Below are 19716 nucleotides of genomic sequence, written 5' to 3'. Positions count from 1 at the left end.
GATTCTTTGTAAAGAATGAAGCTTCTTTCAGTGTGAAGTTAGTACCTCTTCTGTCAAGACAGAAAGAGAAGGTTGGCCCCACTCCTCAGAGTGACTATCAATCTGTTTATTACAAACAGATCTTATCAAGTTAATCCTATGTTCAAAAACCTTCAATGGCTTTTTATTGACTCCTGAATAAAATAGCAACCCCTTTACCTTATATTTAATATTTAAGGAACCTCACAATATGCCACCAAAATACTTTTTAGACTTATTTTACATTGCTATCTTTCACTGACCATGTGTTGAAACCAAACCATATTATCCCCTGTTCTTTAATCTGGCACTGCCTATTTTCCCATGGATGCCTTTTGAGATTATGACCCTCCATTCTGCATAATAAACTGACATCCAACACTTGTTGGTAATGGTGGTGGTGGAGTTATATGTCCAGAGTTCAGGGTATTCCCTTTTATACAGCAGATGCGTAATAGGAATTTGCTAATAAGAAGTTTTGAAAAATATTTTGAGAGTGAAATTTATTTTTGTGTTCAAATCATTCGAGGAATTATTTAGTTTTTATTTCCTTTCATCAAAATTAAAGTAATAGCTATCTCCTTAGATAAGTTGCTATTCTATTTAAATGGCAGGATTTCTTAAAGTTAATTTAAAAAATCATTTTTTTCTTTTCCTCCATTGGGGAGAAAAAGAGAAACAAGTTATTTGTTATAAATTGCAAAATACATTATTTCATTGGTCATGTTCAAAAAATATATGTGTCTTTGGACAATCTGAATCCCTCTGGCAAGAGTAGTACACTTCGTCATAGGTCCTCTGAAATAAAAGATGATCTTTATATTACTAGACTTCTATAGTTCTCAAAGTTGTTTTTTTTATGGTATTGTATTAATTACTCTAATTATGATAATCTTTTATCAGTTTACAAAAGTCTTCAAAAATGTTCATCTTTATAACATTGATATAATAGAATAAATTGTTCTGGCAAACTTGCTTCATTCTGAACCTCTTTTTGTTGTATGAAACCATCTATTTCCTCATCATAACACAACAGTATTCTGTTGCAGTATTTTTTAAAAAGTAAAGAAATTATTAAGATGATGAATTCTGAATCCCATTGGGAAAAAGTTTCAAATAACCTAGGAGCTACCTTTCTCTGTGACATACCTAATTTAGTTCACCAGACCTCTTGGGAAACAGCTCCAGAAGCCCATCTTTCTTCCCTTCTCCTTGACAACTTAGAAGAGAGGAGGAGGGAAGGCTGTGCCCTCTTTTCAGGATTTTCCTCATAATTAGCCTTGGAGGTGGCCTCCTTAGATATTCACTTCTATTATTGATATATGTCTATTTTAGCAAAATGGCATGTTCGAGGGAGGAGGAGAGGTATATTAACTGGACTGCATGTAGGGAACTATACAATGCTTTTGCTGATCCCAATTTCTCCTGTTACAAACATCCATATTTTTTGACTCTAGCAATATTCTGTTAATGTTGTATAGTTGTTAATCACAGAACACCCCAGTCTTCAAAGAAATAAATATCCAGGTTATTCAGATTAATAAAAGGATCCATGGCATCTATGAATAGAACATTACGTATTGCCTAGATAGAATTCCCTAGCAGAAATAACACAAAGAATTTCTACGATGAGACATATAGACAGAAAAAATGGGCTAAGCCAAGAGCAAAAGATAAATTATTGACAGTTCATATATTAAATTATTTGCCATACATATCAAAAAACTAAAGAAACATCCTTAAAACGTCAATCACTTATCCTGGGAAGAATTTATAAGATAATATGGATGAGAAGATATGAATGAGTTATCTTCTACATCATCAAAATAAGTATCCAATGATGAAATCATAGATCCATTAAAATATTGAAGGAACATATATATACAATAAATAAGCTAATAATAATAATAATAATAAATTTCCTATATCCTCAAGTATAGTAAGAAAAATTTCGATAGCTTGTATTAAAAGAATTTCTCATAATAAGATGGTTCACATAAATCAAATGGTTAACTTGGCAAGATGCTAAAATGCTTTTCTCAAAATTTTGTCAAAAATAATATGGTCATAGTGTTCTCCCTATATATAGTTGAAGTAGGTGAGTACAATTGAGACATAACTTCTCCCATTGACCTACTACAATCCTTGACATTTTTTTACCATTACAATCACCCCTTTGGGTCATTCTTTCCAGAAAATTTCTTTTTCTATATATAAAGCTCCATTAGCAGAAAAGAAATGGAAAACCAAATAGGGAAGTTGTGATTAACAAAGCAGGAAAATGAGTGAGCCCTGGGCAGTCAGAAAACAGCCTGAAGGTAATGGGTGGCACCTCAACAGGGAAGTGACATCCAAAAAGCCAAGGCAAAAGAACGAGTGATCAGGGAAGGAGTGCCAGAGACAAACTTCAATTGGTTATCTTTTATCTCAAGTTCATCCTGAATTGAAACTCATTTAATTTCAGATGTCTTTCCACTAAAGTCAGATGCTTTCATGCTCTAATTAAAGTTTCTTCTAGCCCAACCATTCTAGTATTCAGATATAAAACTAAATATTTCCCTTACAACTGCATCATGGATTAAAATAGCAAAACAATAGACAAAATATAAAGAGCATATTGATAGCACAAAATTTGCCCAGGGAAAGTGTACCTGGCAACCAAAATAATGAATGGTTATTACATGTCCAGTTGTGTTACTATAAGGCAATTGCCTTCTTAAAATGGAGAATTATCATTGTGGAAGGATTATAGAGTCTATTTTGAAAAAAAGCATTTGAAGAAAAAGAGAGCTAGAAAATGGGGGGGGGGAATATCTCAATAAGGTAAAGTGTCCCTTATATAGCAGCAGATTATTACCATTTAGATGCTGTTCTATAAGGTTATATACATGCATGCACACACATACATATACACATAAAGAAGATATAGATATGTAAATTATAGATAGCTATATAGAAAATAAATACATGTGTTTTTGTGTAAAAGTATTATCTTCTAGTTCTTGCAGTATGACATATAACTAATATTGTGTTTGGTGGGTTTGGAACATCTTGCAAAACATATAAAAGGTCCCCAAATCTCAGTGGCTTCTTTATATCAATTTTGCAGTTACTTTTTTTAATCTCAGTTTTTCTTCTCAAGCTGTGAAGCATCTCTTCTGATCAGCCCTTTCAGTGCTAAATGTGTCTTTTAAGGAATTATATACTTTGCGACATAAACTCCACAAATATCCTTATATTTGCTTAATGAAATGTCATAACCAACATACCAAATGCTATGTTTTGTACCCACAAGATTCTGTGAGAGTAACCTGTTGTTTTATCTTGACACTTTTACTTTTGCCATTGCCTTTTTCAGTTGAGGAAAAGCAAAACTTATGTGGCTGTTTGAATTCAATGGTGATTTCAACTGAATATGCCTTGTGACAAAGCTTACATTTAATTTTTGTCAGTCATCCCAGAATGCTTTCTTTCATTGTTGCCTTGAGAGCTCACACAGAAGTAGCAAGGAGGTAATTACATACAAAGACCTTAACTGTTAAAACAGTGTTCAAACAAACCCATTAAATCGCATCAACAATAAAGACCAGTGAAACAAAGAGATTGCAGTGTTTCATTTCAACCTGGCATTCTCAAGAGAACAGAAAGCACAAGGCAAACCCAGAAGTACTTATCTATTCCCTGAGCTATGTGGAGAAAGTTCACAGGAAGCAGTTAAAGACACAGTAACTATGCCCTGTATTCAACTGATTTTCTTTGGGATTTTGCTGTTTTGTGCTGTTATATTGTGGAGAGCAACTTAATACTATAAAATCCAGATATAATGAAGATTAGTTATAAAATTAGCTCCTCCTTCTATGGGTAACTTAAGAAGCACCTTGCTCAGAAAACCATTCACTTATGAACATTCTGGTAAGGCTGACAGGGTCCCAAAGGTATAGGAGCTGTTCACTGCCATGTAAGCAATAAGTGTCCCTGATGGATCCCAGCATACTCTAGGGACCATTAGGAGCAGGAAAGACTACAAGTAGACGCTTACAATTGGTCTTAGGAAGTAAAGAATGTTGTGACATGATTCTAGCAGTTCAAGTTGGCTGTGTGAAACAGCTGCTTTCAGAGAGAACTCTATATATTGTTTTACTACTCAGAGGATAAGTGAAAAGCAGAAAAATCAGTGCCTAAAATCTATCTGCTTCTTATCTAGAACTTCTTCCCCTCCCCACCACAATCAAGTTATTATCATTTGACTCAAAGCTTTCTTACCCATCACACTGTGCTTCATTCAGGGTACCTACTTACTCCTGTAGGGCCCCTGACTTATGACTTAACTCATTTGGGTATTCACAAAATACTGTTGATCATACTTTGGGAACATTGATTTTGCTCTCCAAACCACTCAAAATACATGTCATTTATTTCTACGTCTGTATATTTGAATATACGTATTCTCAATGGCAAGCTCTTATTAGAATATGACTATGTCATGATTTAAACAGTTCAGGTTTTTGTTACCTTAGAGATTGTCTCTCTTCACATGACAAATGAGATCACCCAGAACACACTTGCTCTTAATATTTGAGTTACAAGAGACAAGGCATTTTCCACAGAGAGCCATTAAGTTTGGAATTCCCTTTCCCTGGTCTGACAGAGCCCAGGGGTATTGGCCTTCTGGGTTGGTAAAAAACCACATCAAGTGAGGTTAGCCTTTCTTGATTAGCGATAATCCTATTGGGCAGGAAGAAACTACTAATTTAGCTTTAAATTATAAGTAGTTTATGATTTTGTCTTTTTTTTCTTATTCATGTGTCCCTTAAGACATTTGCACAGCCATGTTTATTTTGTGCTTTAAAAAATTGGAATAGTAATTTGCAAATTTTCTGTTTCTATGCTCTTATATCATGTCACAGATAGTGTAAGGCAGAAAAATTCTGTAAGGAAGTATTTCTTTTTAGTTACATAAACTGTTTTGTAGTAATTGATCAACTATATAGACAAATTTATCTCTCATGCATTCACAGGGATTCTACGGTCACCAGAGACTAATAAGTGTCCCTAGAATTGCTAACACTTTTGTAAAAGATACTGTTGACAAAAACAAAAATTAATCTTTGTTGATATCCCATCCCCTTTCAGTTATAGAAAACTTTGTTGTTATTTTCCCTTTGGAAGTATGTACTATTCTTTGTTGTGTCATACAAATGGTATGTTACTTTACATTATTCTTCCAATGAACCCTATTCACTTCCACTACTTGATTCTACCTCCTCAAAGCATTTGCCCATTTTCACCTGGATTGTCTAACTTTGATCATTTCGATAAACTGCATTGTGATCATTCTTAGGCAATCTAATTTGTGTCCTTGTGAGCATCTCTCTCAAATACCTTGTAAGCTTCCTCAGGACCTCAAGAGCCATTTTTTTGTTTCTCTTCTAGGACAAAATGGTATGTGGGACAGTACTTTATAAATAGTGGATGCTTAAAATAGGTTTTTTTTCATTCATTCACAAAATTTTTAACTGCTCTTTCATTATCTTTTCCCCCTTTCTCCCTTCCTATACATGTAAGACTTTTTGGAAAATAGGAAAATAACAGAATGTTATTCCAATCTTTTATTTCCCAGATTTCTTTTTATGAATGTTGTGAATATTAAAAATTATTTTGAGAATATACATATAAAATTCAAGTTCTCTGTTAGTGGTCTTGAATATCCTATTCAAAAATAACATAACCAGTGTTAAGTTCCAGGGTTAAAACAAAAGAAAACATTGCTTATTATTTGGAAATGAAGAACAGCAGATTTCCTCACTTAATATCAGCTAAAGACACCAATCATCATCAGAGTTTAAACTTTAAATTATGAAAATTGTTAAATGCATTGATAGCTAAGCTTAATACCTAGTTAGCTCAGGTTCTTTGGCAGCAGGTCAGTACCAGGAATTGATCAGAAGTAGGCAAAGACTATGTCTATGTTCTATACAGCCAAAGTTCCACATAAAATAGAAGAAATAAGTTACTTTTCTTGTTCTGGACCCACTAATGGTTGCCCTATTACGTTTGTATTTGTTAATAAAATTATCTCAAATATAAATATTTTGTGGTGTTCACAGTTCGTTTCGGTATTGGAAGGGGTATTGTCTAAGCTGTCAAGATATGATGAAGGTACTTTCTTCTCATCCTTTCTGTCATTCACTGTAAGTATTTGAATAAATTCACTTATCCATTTTAATGATCATATTATTTGTTAATCCTAATTTTTCATTATCTGTTTCTTTCTTATACAAGGTGAAAGCAGCTGCAAAATATGTTGATGTTCCAGTAAGTAGTATTCCTTTCTTTTCATTTAATTTCTTTTTTGAACTCTAGATAACTTCTTTTTATTGTGATTTTGCTTTTTTATTTAAAGCTCTGTGGGGTTAGATCAAGAATACTTATTTCTATTTCATGGAATTTAAGCTTTTGAAAAAAACATGGATTCTTAGATATGAAGGGAAGGAAGAACAGCCTGGAAATGGGACAAAGTCTATATGATGCTTTGTATACATTTATTTGTATGTTGTCTCCTCCATTTAATTGGAAGCTTCTTGGGGGCAAAGATTGTCTTGGCCTCTTTTGCTAGTACCTAGAATATAGTAAGTGTTTAATAAATGTTGATTGATTGATGGGAAGCCCTTAATTTCTCAGTGCCAAAAAAGATGTCTAAGACTACTAGCTGCAAAATATTTGTAGATCTGCATAGGAAGAGGGAGTTTCCTTTACATAAAGTTTACAAAACTAATGAAATCCTAGGTCTAGACCAAAAAAAAACCAAACAAACAATACAACAAAGCCTGTGTCTTACATGTTTTAAGAAAAAACACTGAGATTAAAATCCAAAAGATATGGAGTTGAGTCTCAGTTTCAACACTTGCTAGTTGTGTGATTTCAAGTAAATCAGGAAACCTCCCTGAACCTGTGAACGTGAAGACAACTCGTGTTGCCTATCTTATGGAGTGGTTGTGAAGCTCAAAGGAAATTACATATGTCAAAGCAAATATTGGTATCTCCAAAGAGAAAAGGTTTGGACATGTCACTTCCCTGTTCAAGAAGCTCCAGAGTATTTCTCTCTCCTGTCTAAGGTAAATTGGGAAATCCTCATTGGACATATAAAGCCCTTTATTGTCATACTCCTGCCTCATTTTCAGGCTAATTACACATTATTCCACATGTTAAATTCTGTGGCCCTGCTAGATTGTCCTGCTTATTCTTTCAAACCCAAGACATTCTATCTCTTAGTTCCATGCCTTTGTATATATTACTCCCCCATACTTAAAATGGACTCCATGCTCATCTCCACCTTGTAGAATTCCTAGCTTAATGCAAGGCTCAAATCAAATGCTACCCAAAACAGGTCCTGTTCTGATTCCCCTTCCCTGTCAAAACCACTAAGAGATTAATTTATGTATACTTATATGTACTTATCTATATTCAGGTTATTTCCCAACAGTGGAATGTAAACTCCTTGTGGATGGGGGATTTTGTGTGTGTGTGTGTTTGTGTGTGTGTGTATGTGTATCTTTTGTGTCTTTGTATCCACAATCCTGAATATAAGGTATATTTGGTGCTTAATAAATGTATCAGGTATTTAATAAATATCTATTGAATAAATGAATGTATTATGTAATTACAAAACTCTGTGTAAATGTAAGTGATTATTGTTCTTTCTATTTCCTCCCACCAAAAAAAAGTTTTATCAATGTGCCGTTCACATGGTAGGGGCTCAATAAATACTTGATAGATGAATAAAAGTAGATGGATGGATGGATGAACGAATGGATATGTTCTATGCAATAAATTTCTGGTGAAAATATCATTGGAGTGGAGATTAGAGTTTAGAAGATTGAGATAAGAGATTATAGAGAAATTCTCTTTTGAAAGGCAAAAGACCCAGAAGTTATTTGTTAGAGGAAAAGAAAAATAAAACAACTAAGAGATTATGAGGGTAAAGAAATATTGATTCTTAAATTAAAAATTGATCTCAAAAAACCAAAAGTATAAAAATTATTCAAATAAAAAAATTGTTTTTGAGAGAAAAAACAAATAGAGAGCCATTGCTCCAGGAAAACTTTAAGATTTTCAGAAATGCCTCGTAGGTGCAACATAGTTAAAGACATGTAAGTTAATTATGGGACAATATAGCACAAATACATTTGTTTGCTTATAATTTCCTATCTGTGTTGATGAATAAACTGTCCTTGTAATAGCTATTTGATTTGTGTAAGGTTAACTGTATGTCCTTTTACATTTGAAATTAACAGGACAAAGTCATACCAGGATATTCTGGGGCAAACCTGAATTCTAGCATGAATGCCTCATCTTGATTTTAGTAAAGCAATTGAAAAATTCTCCTCTGATTAGCTTGTGGTTAAGATGATAAAGATATAAACTGAACAAAAAGGCTATCAGTTGTATTTGCAGCTGGTTACACCATCCTTTTCAAAGGTTTGATTAATGATTTGGTAAGGGCCAGGAGAATGGTATTTAGTGGAGCAACACAAGTATCCATCGAAGGTCATATTCTAAGCAAGGCTGTTATATTTTTAGTGACTTCAATGAAAACACAGTGGATTTACTTATCAAATATCTTTATGATACAAATATAGAAGATATACTGTGTATAAAATTGGTAAAATCAAAATGCAGCTTTATCTCAAACAAATAACACTAACCAAATCAAGATTACATTTATCAGGGATACATGTGAAGTCCTGCCTTAATGAATTTCACAAAGTCAAAGTTGAGAAAAGCCAATGTGAAAAAGATGTACAGATTATGGGTATAAAAAAAAGACATCAAGGTTTTGGTTAACCTCAGATTCCACATAAATCAGTAGGATCATGTAACTTCTAGAAATGCTAGCAACAATCTTAGATTATACTAAAATGTAAATAATTCACTTCACAGGAAGTAACTGTCCAGTGATACTATGTGCTGATTGAATCATGTCTAGAGTATTATAATTCATTCTGACTACATTTTAAGAGGCATTAAAATTAGATTGTATTAAAAGAAGAATATATATGGTGATGAAGGATCTAGTTTTTAGATCCTTAACTTATATGGCTTAGCTCAGAAAAGATTTAGAGAAAACATGTTAGTAGTCATTTTCAAATATTTAAATTGCTGACATATGGAAAGACCAAAATTAACTTCTCAAAAATAAAAAAGAGAAAAGAGTGAGAGTTACAAAGAGACATATTGGTTCATGTAAAAGAGAGTATTTAAAGAGCTAGTCATTGTTCTTTCATAAGAGAAATCATTCTAACAATTACTTATCTAACCGTAGAAAAGATTGCTACCTGAGATAATGAGCTCTCTGTTTATTGAAAGTATTCAAGAAGAGTCTAAAGCAGACTAGTACAGAAGAAACTATTTGTGTTAGGTATGAGCTTGGACTATAGGAACATTCAATTCAACAAATATTTATTGATTCCTAATGCATTCAAAGCATTGTGTTATGACAAGAGATGCCATACAAAGATGATGAATCACAGAGGCCAGACTCTGAAGGAGCCCTTCAAAATAGAAAGGGAGGGAATAGTATTCAAGTAATGATAATTCAGTTCAGAACATTCAGAACATGAGGAGCATTTTTTAAACTTTGCACACTCTGTAAATGCAAGCTATTTTTATTGAATATATTGACAGAGGTCAAATAGAGGCATGAAAGATTCAGGGAGAGAAAATCCACTTTTAAGTGGTAGGTTTCAGGGAAGTGTTCATGAAAAAATGTGCCTGAGCTGGATCTTGAAAATAAATTATTGGTGGCAATAATAATAATAGTAAATAGCTAGTATTTATGCTTGCATATATTGTTTTAAAGTTCTCTTTAAGGTCTTTATATAGGTTCTCTCATTTGATCCTCTCAATAATACTGTGAAGTTGGTACTATTATTATCCCCCTAATACTGAAGGGAAATGAAAGGTGAGAGATGTTTCCAGTGAAGAAGGTAAGTGTAATTTCACCAGACAATAAAGTCTGTTACAAACAGAATGAGAAGGATGAGGTTGTGGAAGAATTACAAGATCTATATGTCTGGAAGATGTAATACATAAAAGAAAATAATGTAAAATAAGAATTTAAATGTAAGAAGGAACCAAATTGTGAAGGACTTTGAAATTGAGGCTAAAAGTATATTTCATCTTAAAGGCACTAAGATTTTAAAAGTTAGCATGCAGGTAAATGATACCACAAAATTTGTGAAAGTAAGATTATTACTTTGGAAATTTGTGAAAGATAGATTGAAAGAAACAAGATCAAGTAGATTATCAGAAGGCTCTTTAAATAGTCTAGGCTAGAGGTTGGGAAAACTTGAACTATCATGGTATCATTGGAAACAGAAAGAAAAGGCTTTTTGAAAGTAATATTTCAAATTGGAACAAGAGGTTTGGCAATTGTCAGTGCTGTAAAGTTACCCATGCATATAACCTGTAAATAAGAGGCTATTAAATAAAAATAAAAAATAAAAAGTTTTACATTAATATTCAAAAAAAAGAAACTAATATTTCAAAAGTAGAATTGATAGGGTAGAACTGATCGGATGTCAAGATGAAGAAAGGAGAATTTTTTAAATGATTTTCAAGGTTCTATATCCAGAAAACTGAGAAGTTGGTGGCAACATACGTAAAAGTATGCAAGTTGGGAAGAGGATTTAGAAAATGAGATCATATTTTAGAAGTGTTAAGCTCTTTCTGTCAGGACAATAGCCAACGGGTGATTTACAGCAAGCTGGAAATGTAGGATTAGAACAGAAGGGAGAAGTTGGGGCTGTAAGTTTGAGAATTTGATATTTGACACCACAGGAGTATAATTTACCAAGAGAACTCAAGCATGCCTAAAGAATGTGTGATAAATGTTCCAGTTATCAATATGGCTTCTCATTTCCCCAGAAGGAGAAGATCAATGGTAAGCACTCCACAGGTTGTAGCAGTGCACCCTTGGAACTATAAGACTTCTTGCTAGTCTCTTCTCCCTTAACTTGATGCCTACCATCTAGGCTACCTTTTGCAAAGAAGAGAATGTAGATTGAGAAGAGGGGCAAGGACAATCTTTGGGGTTATACCTACATTTAGTGTGTAGAAAGAGGAACTGGCAAGGAATACCACATCAGAGTTAGAATGAGAATTGTAAGAATTCAGCATCAAGTCAAGGGAGAAGAGACTAGCAAGAAGTCTTATTTTCCAAGGGTTTTCACAGTCAAAGAGGATAAGGACTGAGAAAAGGCCCTTACATTTAAGTAATTGGATCATTGGCAAACTTAGAGAAGATAATTTCATTAGAAGGGATGGGGATGGAAGCCAGATTTCAGAATGTTGAGAATTAGTGAGCAGCAATTAAATAGTGTTGGCACAAGGAAAGGATTATTCTTCTTTAGACTGTGCCAGTAAGTACTGAGAAATCTTGAGGGGTTTTAGGGCCCAGTGTTCATTTGTTTTAGGAGATGAGATGTTGTAGGAGATGTTGTAGGTGGAAAAGAAAGGAAAGGAAAATGTTGTAGGTAGAAGTAAAACTAATTTAGAGAAGGAAAAATTAAAATGTGATAGAATGGAGATGATAAATGGAGCAAGGTCTTCTTTAACACATGTGGGAGTAGAAGGAATCAAGAGCAAATATAAGCAGGAGTCTTGGCAAGAAGGAGATACCATCTCATACTCTGAGATTAAAGGCATGGAAAGAGAATGGCTACATAATAATAGCAATATTTATATGATCCTTTGATCTTATATACTTCATTTTATTTATTTCTTGATACTATCCTGGGAGGTAGATATTATAAGTTATTATTTTCATTTTACAAATAAGGAAATTGAGATTCAAAATGGCCATGGCTTGTCCAAAGTCATATAGCTGGTAAATATCAAGACCAACATTAGAACTTATATCTCTCTTTACTTCAAATCCAGGACCTTTCCCACTATAGCTTGCTACTTCTCTGAAAATGTAGAGAAACTTTTTAGTTAGAGAAATTTTGAGTTATAGAGGAGGGGTAAGAAAAGAACTCATGGACGCCTTCAGTCTTCTAAGTAAAATAGGAAATACAGTCGTTTGCTGAGGGAAAAGGCTAAAAATGAAGTGAGAAAAACAATGATGAGAATGCTAGAAACTCAGAAGGATTCCCAAAAAATAGTGAAGGTATAACTGAAATGCTATAATGCTCTTAAAGGGTTGTAACTGTGGTCGGGAAGATAATTCTTCAAAAAAAACTTTGTGGCTATAACATTCATGTTATATGGTGACAATGAACCACACAAAAGTTTACAAATATTAGGAGAGTTCTTATGTGCACACAACTCTATGACAAATGTGATTTCCAGAAGAGGATTATAGACTCTTAATAATTGAAAGAGACCTGATCCTTGTCACCATCATCATCATTATCCAGAACCACCATGCTAAGTGACTTGCAGAAACATCTTTAGCCTACAGGTGGTCCCCAATAATCAATCTTTCCATATCATTCCCACTCCTACTTCTTTCTAGTTTCTGTGTCCCCTAGCATCCCCTATTCTATATTCCTACTCATTCTTTAAATGTAAATTCAAATGCTCCCTCCTCCAGAAAACTTTTTCAGATTATCCCCTATTGGTAATGACTTCATTGATAATGAACCCCCCATAGCACTTTGCTCTGTATTTATACTTACCATGGTATATGTATAATAATAGTTATATACCTTTTTATCATGTTCTTCTATTCTGTGATCAGTTAGGGCAGGGACTACACCTTATTTAAATTTTCTTTTCCCAATGTTTACTAACAGCGTACTCTGTACAAAGTAGGCCCTTAATAAAGTTTTGATGAATTCAATCAAATTAATTGATTTGGGCAACCCTCCTGGTTTCCATTGTCTTTGCTCCTGAAAAGTTCCTGTACTCAAATCTCATGGATTGGAAAATATTTTTTCCAAGAATAATGCCATTATTACCTTATCATCATTATTATTTTATTTATGTCACCAACACTTAGCACGAAGTACATAATTAAGGGTTTTATAAATGCTTTTTCATTCATTTGTGATTATCATCAAACTCTTATAGAGTACCAACTATAGTGCTTTGTTGAGCCATTTCAGTTCTGTTAGATTCTTTGTGACCCCATTTGGAGTTTTCTTGGCAAAGATACTAGAGTGGTTTGCTATTTCCTTCTCAGCCCATTTTACAGATGAGGAACTGGGACAAATAAGATTAAGTGATTTGACCAGGATCACAGAACTTGTATGTGTCTGAAGCCAGATTTGAACTCATGAAGACGAGTCTTTCTGATTCCAAGCCTAGTGCTCCAGCCATTGTGCCACCTAGCAACCCATCTGTTATGTCCTATATATAAAAATGGATAACACTGAAAAGAGAGAACTAGAGAGTATGATAAAAATAAGGGATTTTTTTTTTCAGAAACAGAGATGAACATGAGAAAGAAAAGATTAAGAATCACCAGTAGCATATACCAGATTCCTATATTTTAATACTAAATGAATTATTCCATACAAAAAGAAGGGAAAAAAAGTAACTATCTCTTTCCTTCCTCCAGAATAATTGGATTGTCTTTGCTCTCCTAAATATTCACCTCTCATTTTATTAATCCTGTTTATGATTGTAGGTACTTCAGCAAATCAGTATTCTTCCTTACTTTTGGTTCTGTATTATCTCTCAAGAATGTTCTCTTCTAATCTCATGTAACCAACCGCAATTTCTAAAGTCCCTTCACTATAGCATGGAATCACTTTAAAAAATCTTATTTGTCTCCCTTTTCTAAGACTAATTAATAAGGATTGTTGTTGATTTGTTTGTCTTTTGTATTTCAAGATATTGTCCACAATCACAAATAATGTGTGTGACTATAGTACCATAAGAAAGCAGTGCAGGTGATTGAATAAGCAGAGTAACCCACCTTTGCTTATTTGCTACTGGTATTGTTTATTACTCAGATAAAGCCATCAGAATACTTAATGCTTTACGTCAGAAAGAGAACCAGACAGAACATGGGGACCAGAAATCCTGTCCTTGGGGATCTACACAACTAATGTACACAAGAGAAAGACACATACATCCATGCCAGGAACTAGATTAAGTTTCTAAATATTGTGGAAAGAGAAAGGTTATTAAAGACAGACTTTTACAAATAAACAAGTGTTTTATAAATGCTAATTTTTGCCCAGTGCTTTTACTTGTAATTCTCTGTGATACAGATAAGACCCATCCTTTCTTTTTAATGTAAATTCTTTTCTCTTTCATTCTTCACATTAACTAAAATAAATTAAGCTAGGTCTAAATAAAATTAGGCCAAAATAAATTTCAAGTTTTGACAAAAGTGGGAAATAATTATAGCCAATCAAGATGTTGTACCCATTTATTTGTGTAGTACTTCTGGCTCAGTGTTCCCTGATTCCATTTCATTAAAAGGGCATGCAAGTACATAAGGAGGCAGGTTTATGGAAATTGTTGCAAAATGAGAGATTCTTGAAAAGCCAACTAAAAAAGTCTTTACCATAATTTTTGTCATGATAATTGGGAATAGCAATAAAAAAGATGTATCTACCTTATCCATGTACACATAGTAGTTACAATAGCAGTAGATATTTGTTTTGATTACATTCAATAATCATTAGGTAAGCATTTTCTACATGTTTGTGTTTCAGCCTCAAAGAACAAATTTTCTTCTGGTGCAGATTGTGTTTCCCCAAAGGGCATATAAGAATGTTTAACCACATAAAAGCTCATGTCACAACATTACTTTTGGAGTTAGGAAGTTCCAGTGACATTTAACATGTCATTGTTTTGAGAAAAAAGTAACTTTTGGAAGCTTGATGCTTCTGGTGAAACCAGAGTCTGGAATGGAAATGATTCAACAATAATATATATATGAATATATGCATAAGATGAATAAAAGAAGAAAATAGTAAGAAGAAAATGACAAACCAAACTATCATCTTTGGAGGAAAACCTCATGGACAATGGGGTCAGAGTTGGACATGACTGAATTACTGGACAACAACAGCAAAATAATAATAAAGAGTAAATGAATTTTATAGGAATAAATACCAATTGAAAAAATCATTAAGATGCTCATGTCAGTGATGATATTTAAACTTTCTTTTAAAAGGAAAGTAGATTCCCCACAAGAAGATGAGAGGGGAAAAAAACATTTTAGGCATGAGATAGAATATCAGTTGATACTTTTAAGTGTAGACCAGACTGACTAAAGTATGATGTCTGAGGTAGTGACTCGCATTCAGTTTAGAAAGACGCTTAGCATCCGACTGAGAAGCTCTTTAAGTTCTTAAAAGAGGAGTTTGTTTCTTATTTTGGGAGCTATAATAAACTTCTGAAACTTCAAAAGCCTGAAAATAACAGAATTAGATCTGTGCTTTAGGTATATTAATTTGGCAGCTTCCTAGTGGAGGGTGGATTGGAGGTGGAAAGAATCTACATATTTGGGGAAACTAAGTGAGATGTAGGTGATACTTATGATATAGATTAGAAAATTTCAACATCCAGAGAATCAATAAATTCTCATATTCTCAAGCAGAGAAGGTGAAACAAGAATTCTTAAACCTCAATATACTTAAAACTTTCCATCTTTCATTAATGTTTTATACCATACTGGAAACTTTTCCCCAGTGTTCTTGTTGTCAAACTGAAACAGGTTCCTACCATTCTTCAGCAGAATTTTCTCCCAGTGAACATATAAATATATATAACCCACACAAAAGATCATATCATACCATTGCATTTGGAGCTAGGAAATTCTAATGACATGTTACATACCATTATCTTGGAAAAAGTAACTTTTAGAAGTTCCATACTTCTGGTAAAATAAGAGTAAAAATGGTGTGGAATAGAAATAATTCAACAAAAAATGTTAGAGAAATTTTAAAAAGAAAGTTTTTAACTTACTACACAAACAACTGGAAATAAGTATTTTATAAAGCTTAAAGAGCTATATAAATGTTAGCAAGATTATAATATAGGCCCTGAAGAATAGAGTATCTATTTCTATGGACATCATCCACAGTCAAAAACTTCAGATATTATAGGACTTCCCCTCTAGAAAATGACAATGAAATAGGCTTGAAAGACATGTTATTTATTCAAAAGGCTACCTTTAAAAATATTTTGGTGGATTTGAGAGGGTTTGGGGGGAAAGTATTTGATATAGTTTTTTTTTTTTTTTTTAAAGACTAGCTTTGAAAACAGGAAGGCCTAGGTTCAAGCTCTGCCTCTAAAATATACTGGCCATGTGACACAATAAGTAAATCACAATTGAGCTATCAGTCTCCCAAACAGCTTAAGAGTGAGTTGCAGAGAAGGAAGTTGTATTGATGGAAGAAATATTCCCACATAGGGGGTCCCCTATATTAATGAAATCACAAAAAGAAAAAATTAAAATTTTAGTGAATTAAAACTTATTAAACTCTCAAGTTCATCCTATTCCTCTGGTCTGGGTCAATTTTGTGTTTATATATATGACCTATATCAAATTGCTTACTATTTTAGGAAGGGGAAGGAGAGAAAAATTTGGAACTCAAAAATTTTTTTAAATATTTAAAATTTTCCTTACATGTGATTGGAAAAAATAAAATACTATTTAAGATATTATTGAGAAGAGAAAAATATTTAATAAGATTAAATTGTAAGCATCACAAAAACTTAGTAGAGAAATATATAATTCCATAACCTGCTCAATCTGAGAAGGGACAGGGCTTTTGTTGTTAATCCTGAAATTTAAAAATAAATCAGGTCAACTTTTTTATTAGAAAATAATTAAGACATATATAAACTGGTTTTTAAATAATTCTCCCTTAATTTGCATGTAGTATTGCTACTATTTTCTCTCAGATAAGACTCATAATACAATAGTAAAGGAAATTTTAGCTCCATGTTGATATTTAGTTGTATTTTACTAAAATGAAAAAATTTTAAATTTCTGTTTTATGAAAAAAAGTGATTAAGAAGTATTTGGACTGTGTTATTTTTAAGCACATGAAAGAGAATACTTGTAATCAGAATATTTTCTCTTCAGGTGAGAACATGAAACGTTTTCAGTGTCTAGGCACCAGGAGCCAACTCATTTATGAGGCAATTTAATTTCCCACACATTTTTTTTGGCAGATGAATTCACATTGAATTTGGGATCTAACCAAAGTATTTCTACAGAAGCCAGCAAAATTTAAAGTTATTTTTAAATTACTTTGAATTTAAGGAATACTGTGAACCTGATGATTATTTATGTGTAATCCAGTAAAATAGAAATTATTCTTAATTTAAAGAATATTATGAACCTGAGTATTTACAAAAACATTTCTACCTAAGCCTTTACAATTGAAATTTATCCTTAAATTCATTGGAATTTAAAGAATATTGTGAACCTAAGAGTTTAAAAAATGTTTATACATAAATTGGTAAAAAATGTTAAATTTCTATAGAATTTAAAGAGTATCCCTTAAGGTTGTCATCAACTGTCCATAATAAAGTAAGTTTGGATTTTTGTTTTGCCTTTTTAATTAGTTGCTGAGATTAAAATGCATATGTTATAAGTTTTTAAGTGTCAGTTATTAATCATTCCTAGTTTTTAAATCTATTCAGGAAAATGAAGGATAAGAGGTTTGCCTTGTGTTTTTTTTTTTTTTTTTCAGTGTAGATCAATCTCAATTTGGACATTTCTTCCACCATAGATTGCAATGAGCTGGTCTGTGACTTAGGTACATACTGGGGAGCTACCTTGGACACATAGAGGTTGTGACTTGCCTATAGTCACAAAGCTTGTAAATATCAGTGACGATTTGAATCTTCCTCTACTAATCCATCACTCTATTCGTTATGCTCCAAATGGCTCTAAACTTAAAGAGAGGCTAGACACCAAGTCCTGGGATTTGAGACAGTGTTGCCATGTGATAAGATATACAGTAGTTATTTTGCCCCAACATTTTATTCTAACTCCAACATGTTGCAGAAGCATGACTGGATGCAAGCCTTCTTGTTTTTAATATATGGACATTAGAGTATGGCAGCATCATGATATTACTTCTGATTTGTTGCTGCAAGGCAAGCTTTTGTAGGTTGAGAGAAGTGCACTTTCAAATTAAGTCAATTATACTGTAGCCTCTAGTTCATCTTTAAGACAGGAATAATATATTTAAAATTTGTCTCCTTGTTAAAGAGGCATTATGACAGTGTTTTTCTAATGCATTGTTAACCTCCAGTGGAAGGTTACACAGCTTCTACAGTATCAAAATCTGTTGCTGGGAAGAATGACGGCAGAATTGTGCCCACCTACCCAGGAATGGCAGAAGAGAAGGCTTGCACCTGTGGGATTAGGTGTAGCAGCAGGAAGTAAGAACATTTGCAGCATATAATTAACGAGGAATTTTTTTTCTTTTCTTTCTTTTTCTTTCTTTCCTTTTTTAAACAGCATGTTCATCTTGCCAGGTTGACTAGTGATTAACCCTAGGGGAAAGAAAAATCCTCACTCAGATCTACACTCATTTACTCATCAGTGTATTCAGTTACTTGTGTAACAAGTGATAAGGAAATCTACTGGAAATATTTCATTTCCTGATATGTTTGGTGCTTTAGTTCTGTTTTGTGTGAGGAGTGAAAGGCTATTGGTACATTCATTTGGTATGACATACATAGTAGCTGAAACATTGCTGATCCTTTTCTGAATCCAATTAGAAATTGCCTAGGAGCAATTGCTGGCTTCCTTTAAAATCAGCACAAAATGGGAAACTTCCTACTTTTAGCTTTCAGTTCTAGTGAAATGAATAGACCAGAGCTTTAAATAAAATCCAAGTTATAAAAAGCAGCCTTAATCTGAAAATTGTATACTGTATACAATTTAAGAGTATAAATATTCTCAAAATGACAGCAATAATAGCTTTAAAAGATTTTCATTGGGTCTCTAATTTTTATTTCATCACATTTATTAGGTGTTTAAGTGATGATTTCATTTTGGAGTTTTTTAAAACTTAACATCCTTAAAAATTCCTGAAATCATGAAAAATCCCATTATGTTCTATTGTTGCTTCTTTAGGATGTAGTCCCTTTGATAAAGCATTGCTTATTAATACACTAAACCAATAGTATTTCATCTTTTATAATGTAGGTATGATATTTCTATTTCATTCAGAGCAAACTTGACAAGGAAGGTATCTTCTTTTAATTATTCTTGGAATAGATGGCTTAATTCCTAATGTAAGACTATCTTAATTTATGAATAAAATGCAAAGTCTTTCAAAGTTTTAAAATCACCATATCAAAAAATAGAAATAGCATGAAGTGCTGGTCCAGTGATGATGTCCCTCATCCAAACAGATTCATTTCATAAAGAGAAACTGTTTAAAAGGAAAATTACATATTTTTCAGCAATTTATCAGAGATAATTACCCTTCATACACTAAAGAAAGGATAAAGTGTTTTAAAGAACCATAATTCTAATTGGTAAATGTCACCAGCTGTTGCAGTTACTCTTACTTGTGTATATTCTTCTAATGATTATAGTCTCATGCCACAAGCTGCATGAAAATATATTCACTAGGTGTGAAATTCCCATATGTCACAGTTTCAAGAATAGGTAAACAGTTCAAAGATAAAGGAAGAAATAATGCTAATGAGAAATGTTATAATTCTGGCTTTTGTTTTTTTTTCAGGCAAGTGTTTCTTAAC

General features: G+C 32.9%; 1 protein-coding gene across 13 annotated transcripts in view; it reads left to right on the top strand.

The window, feature by feature from the left end:
* Positions 1 to 19716, top strand: part of CADPS2 (calcium dependent secretion activator 2) — a 678697-nt gene that overhangs the window by 611796 nt on the left and 47185 nt on the right. For all 13 annotated transcript variants that reach the window (XM_031938931.1, XM_031938932.1, XM_031938929.1 and 10 more), the window contains 2 exons: positions 6126 to 6209; positions 6301 to 6333. In XM_031938931.1, coding sequence (XP_031794791.1) covers positions 6126 to 6209; positions 6301 to 6333 — 117 coding nt within the window. The remainder of the gene's footprint in view (positions 1 to 6125; positions 6210 to 6300; positions 6334 to 19716) is intronic.

Source organism: Sarcophilus harrisii, chromosome 5, assembly GCF_902635505.1.
Source record: "Sarcophilus harrisii chromosome 5, mSarHar1.11, whole genome shotgun sequence".
Taxonomy (NCBI): domain Eukaryota; kingdom Metazoa; phylum Chordata; class Mammalia; order Dasyuromorphia; family Dasyuridae; genus Sarcophilus; species Sarcophilus harrisii.
Note: the sequence above shows the minus strand (reverse complement) of the source record. Positions and strands in the feature narration are given on the sequence as shown.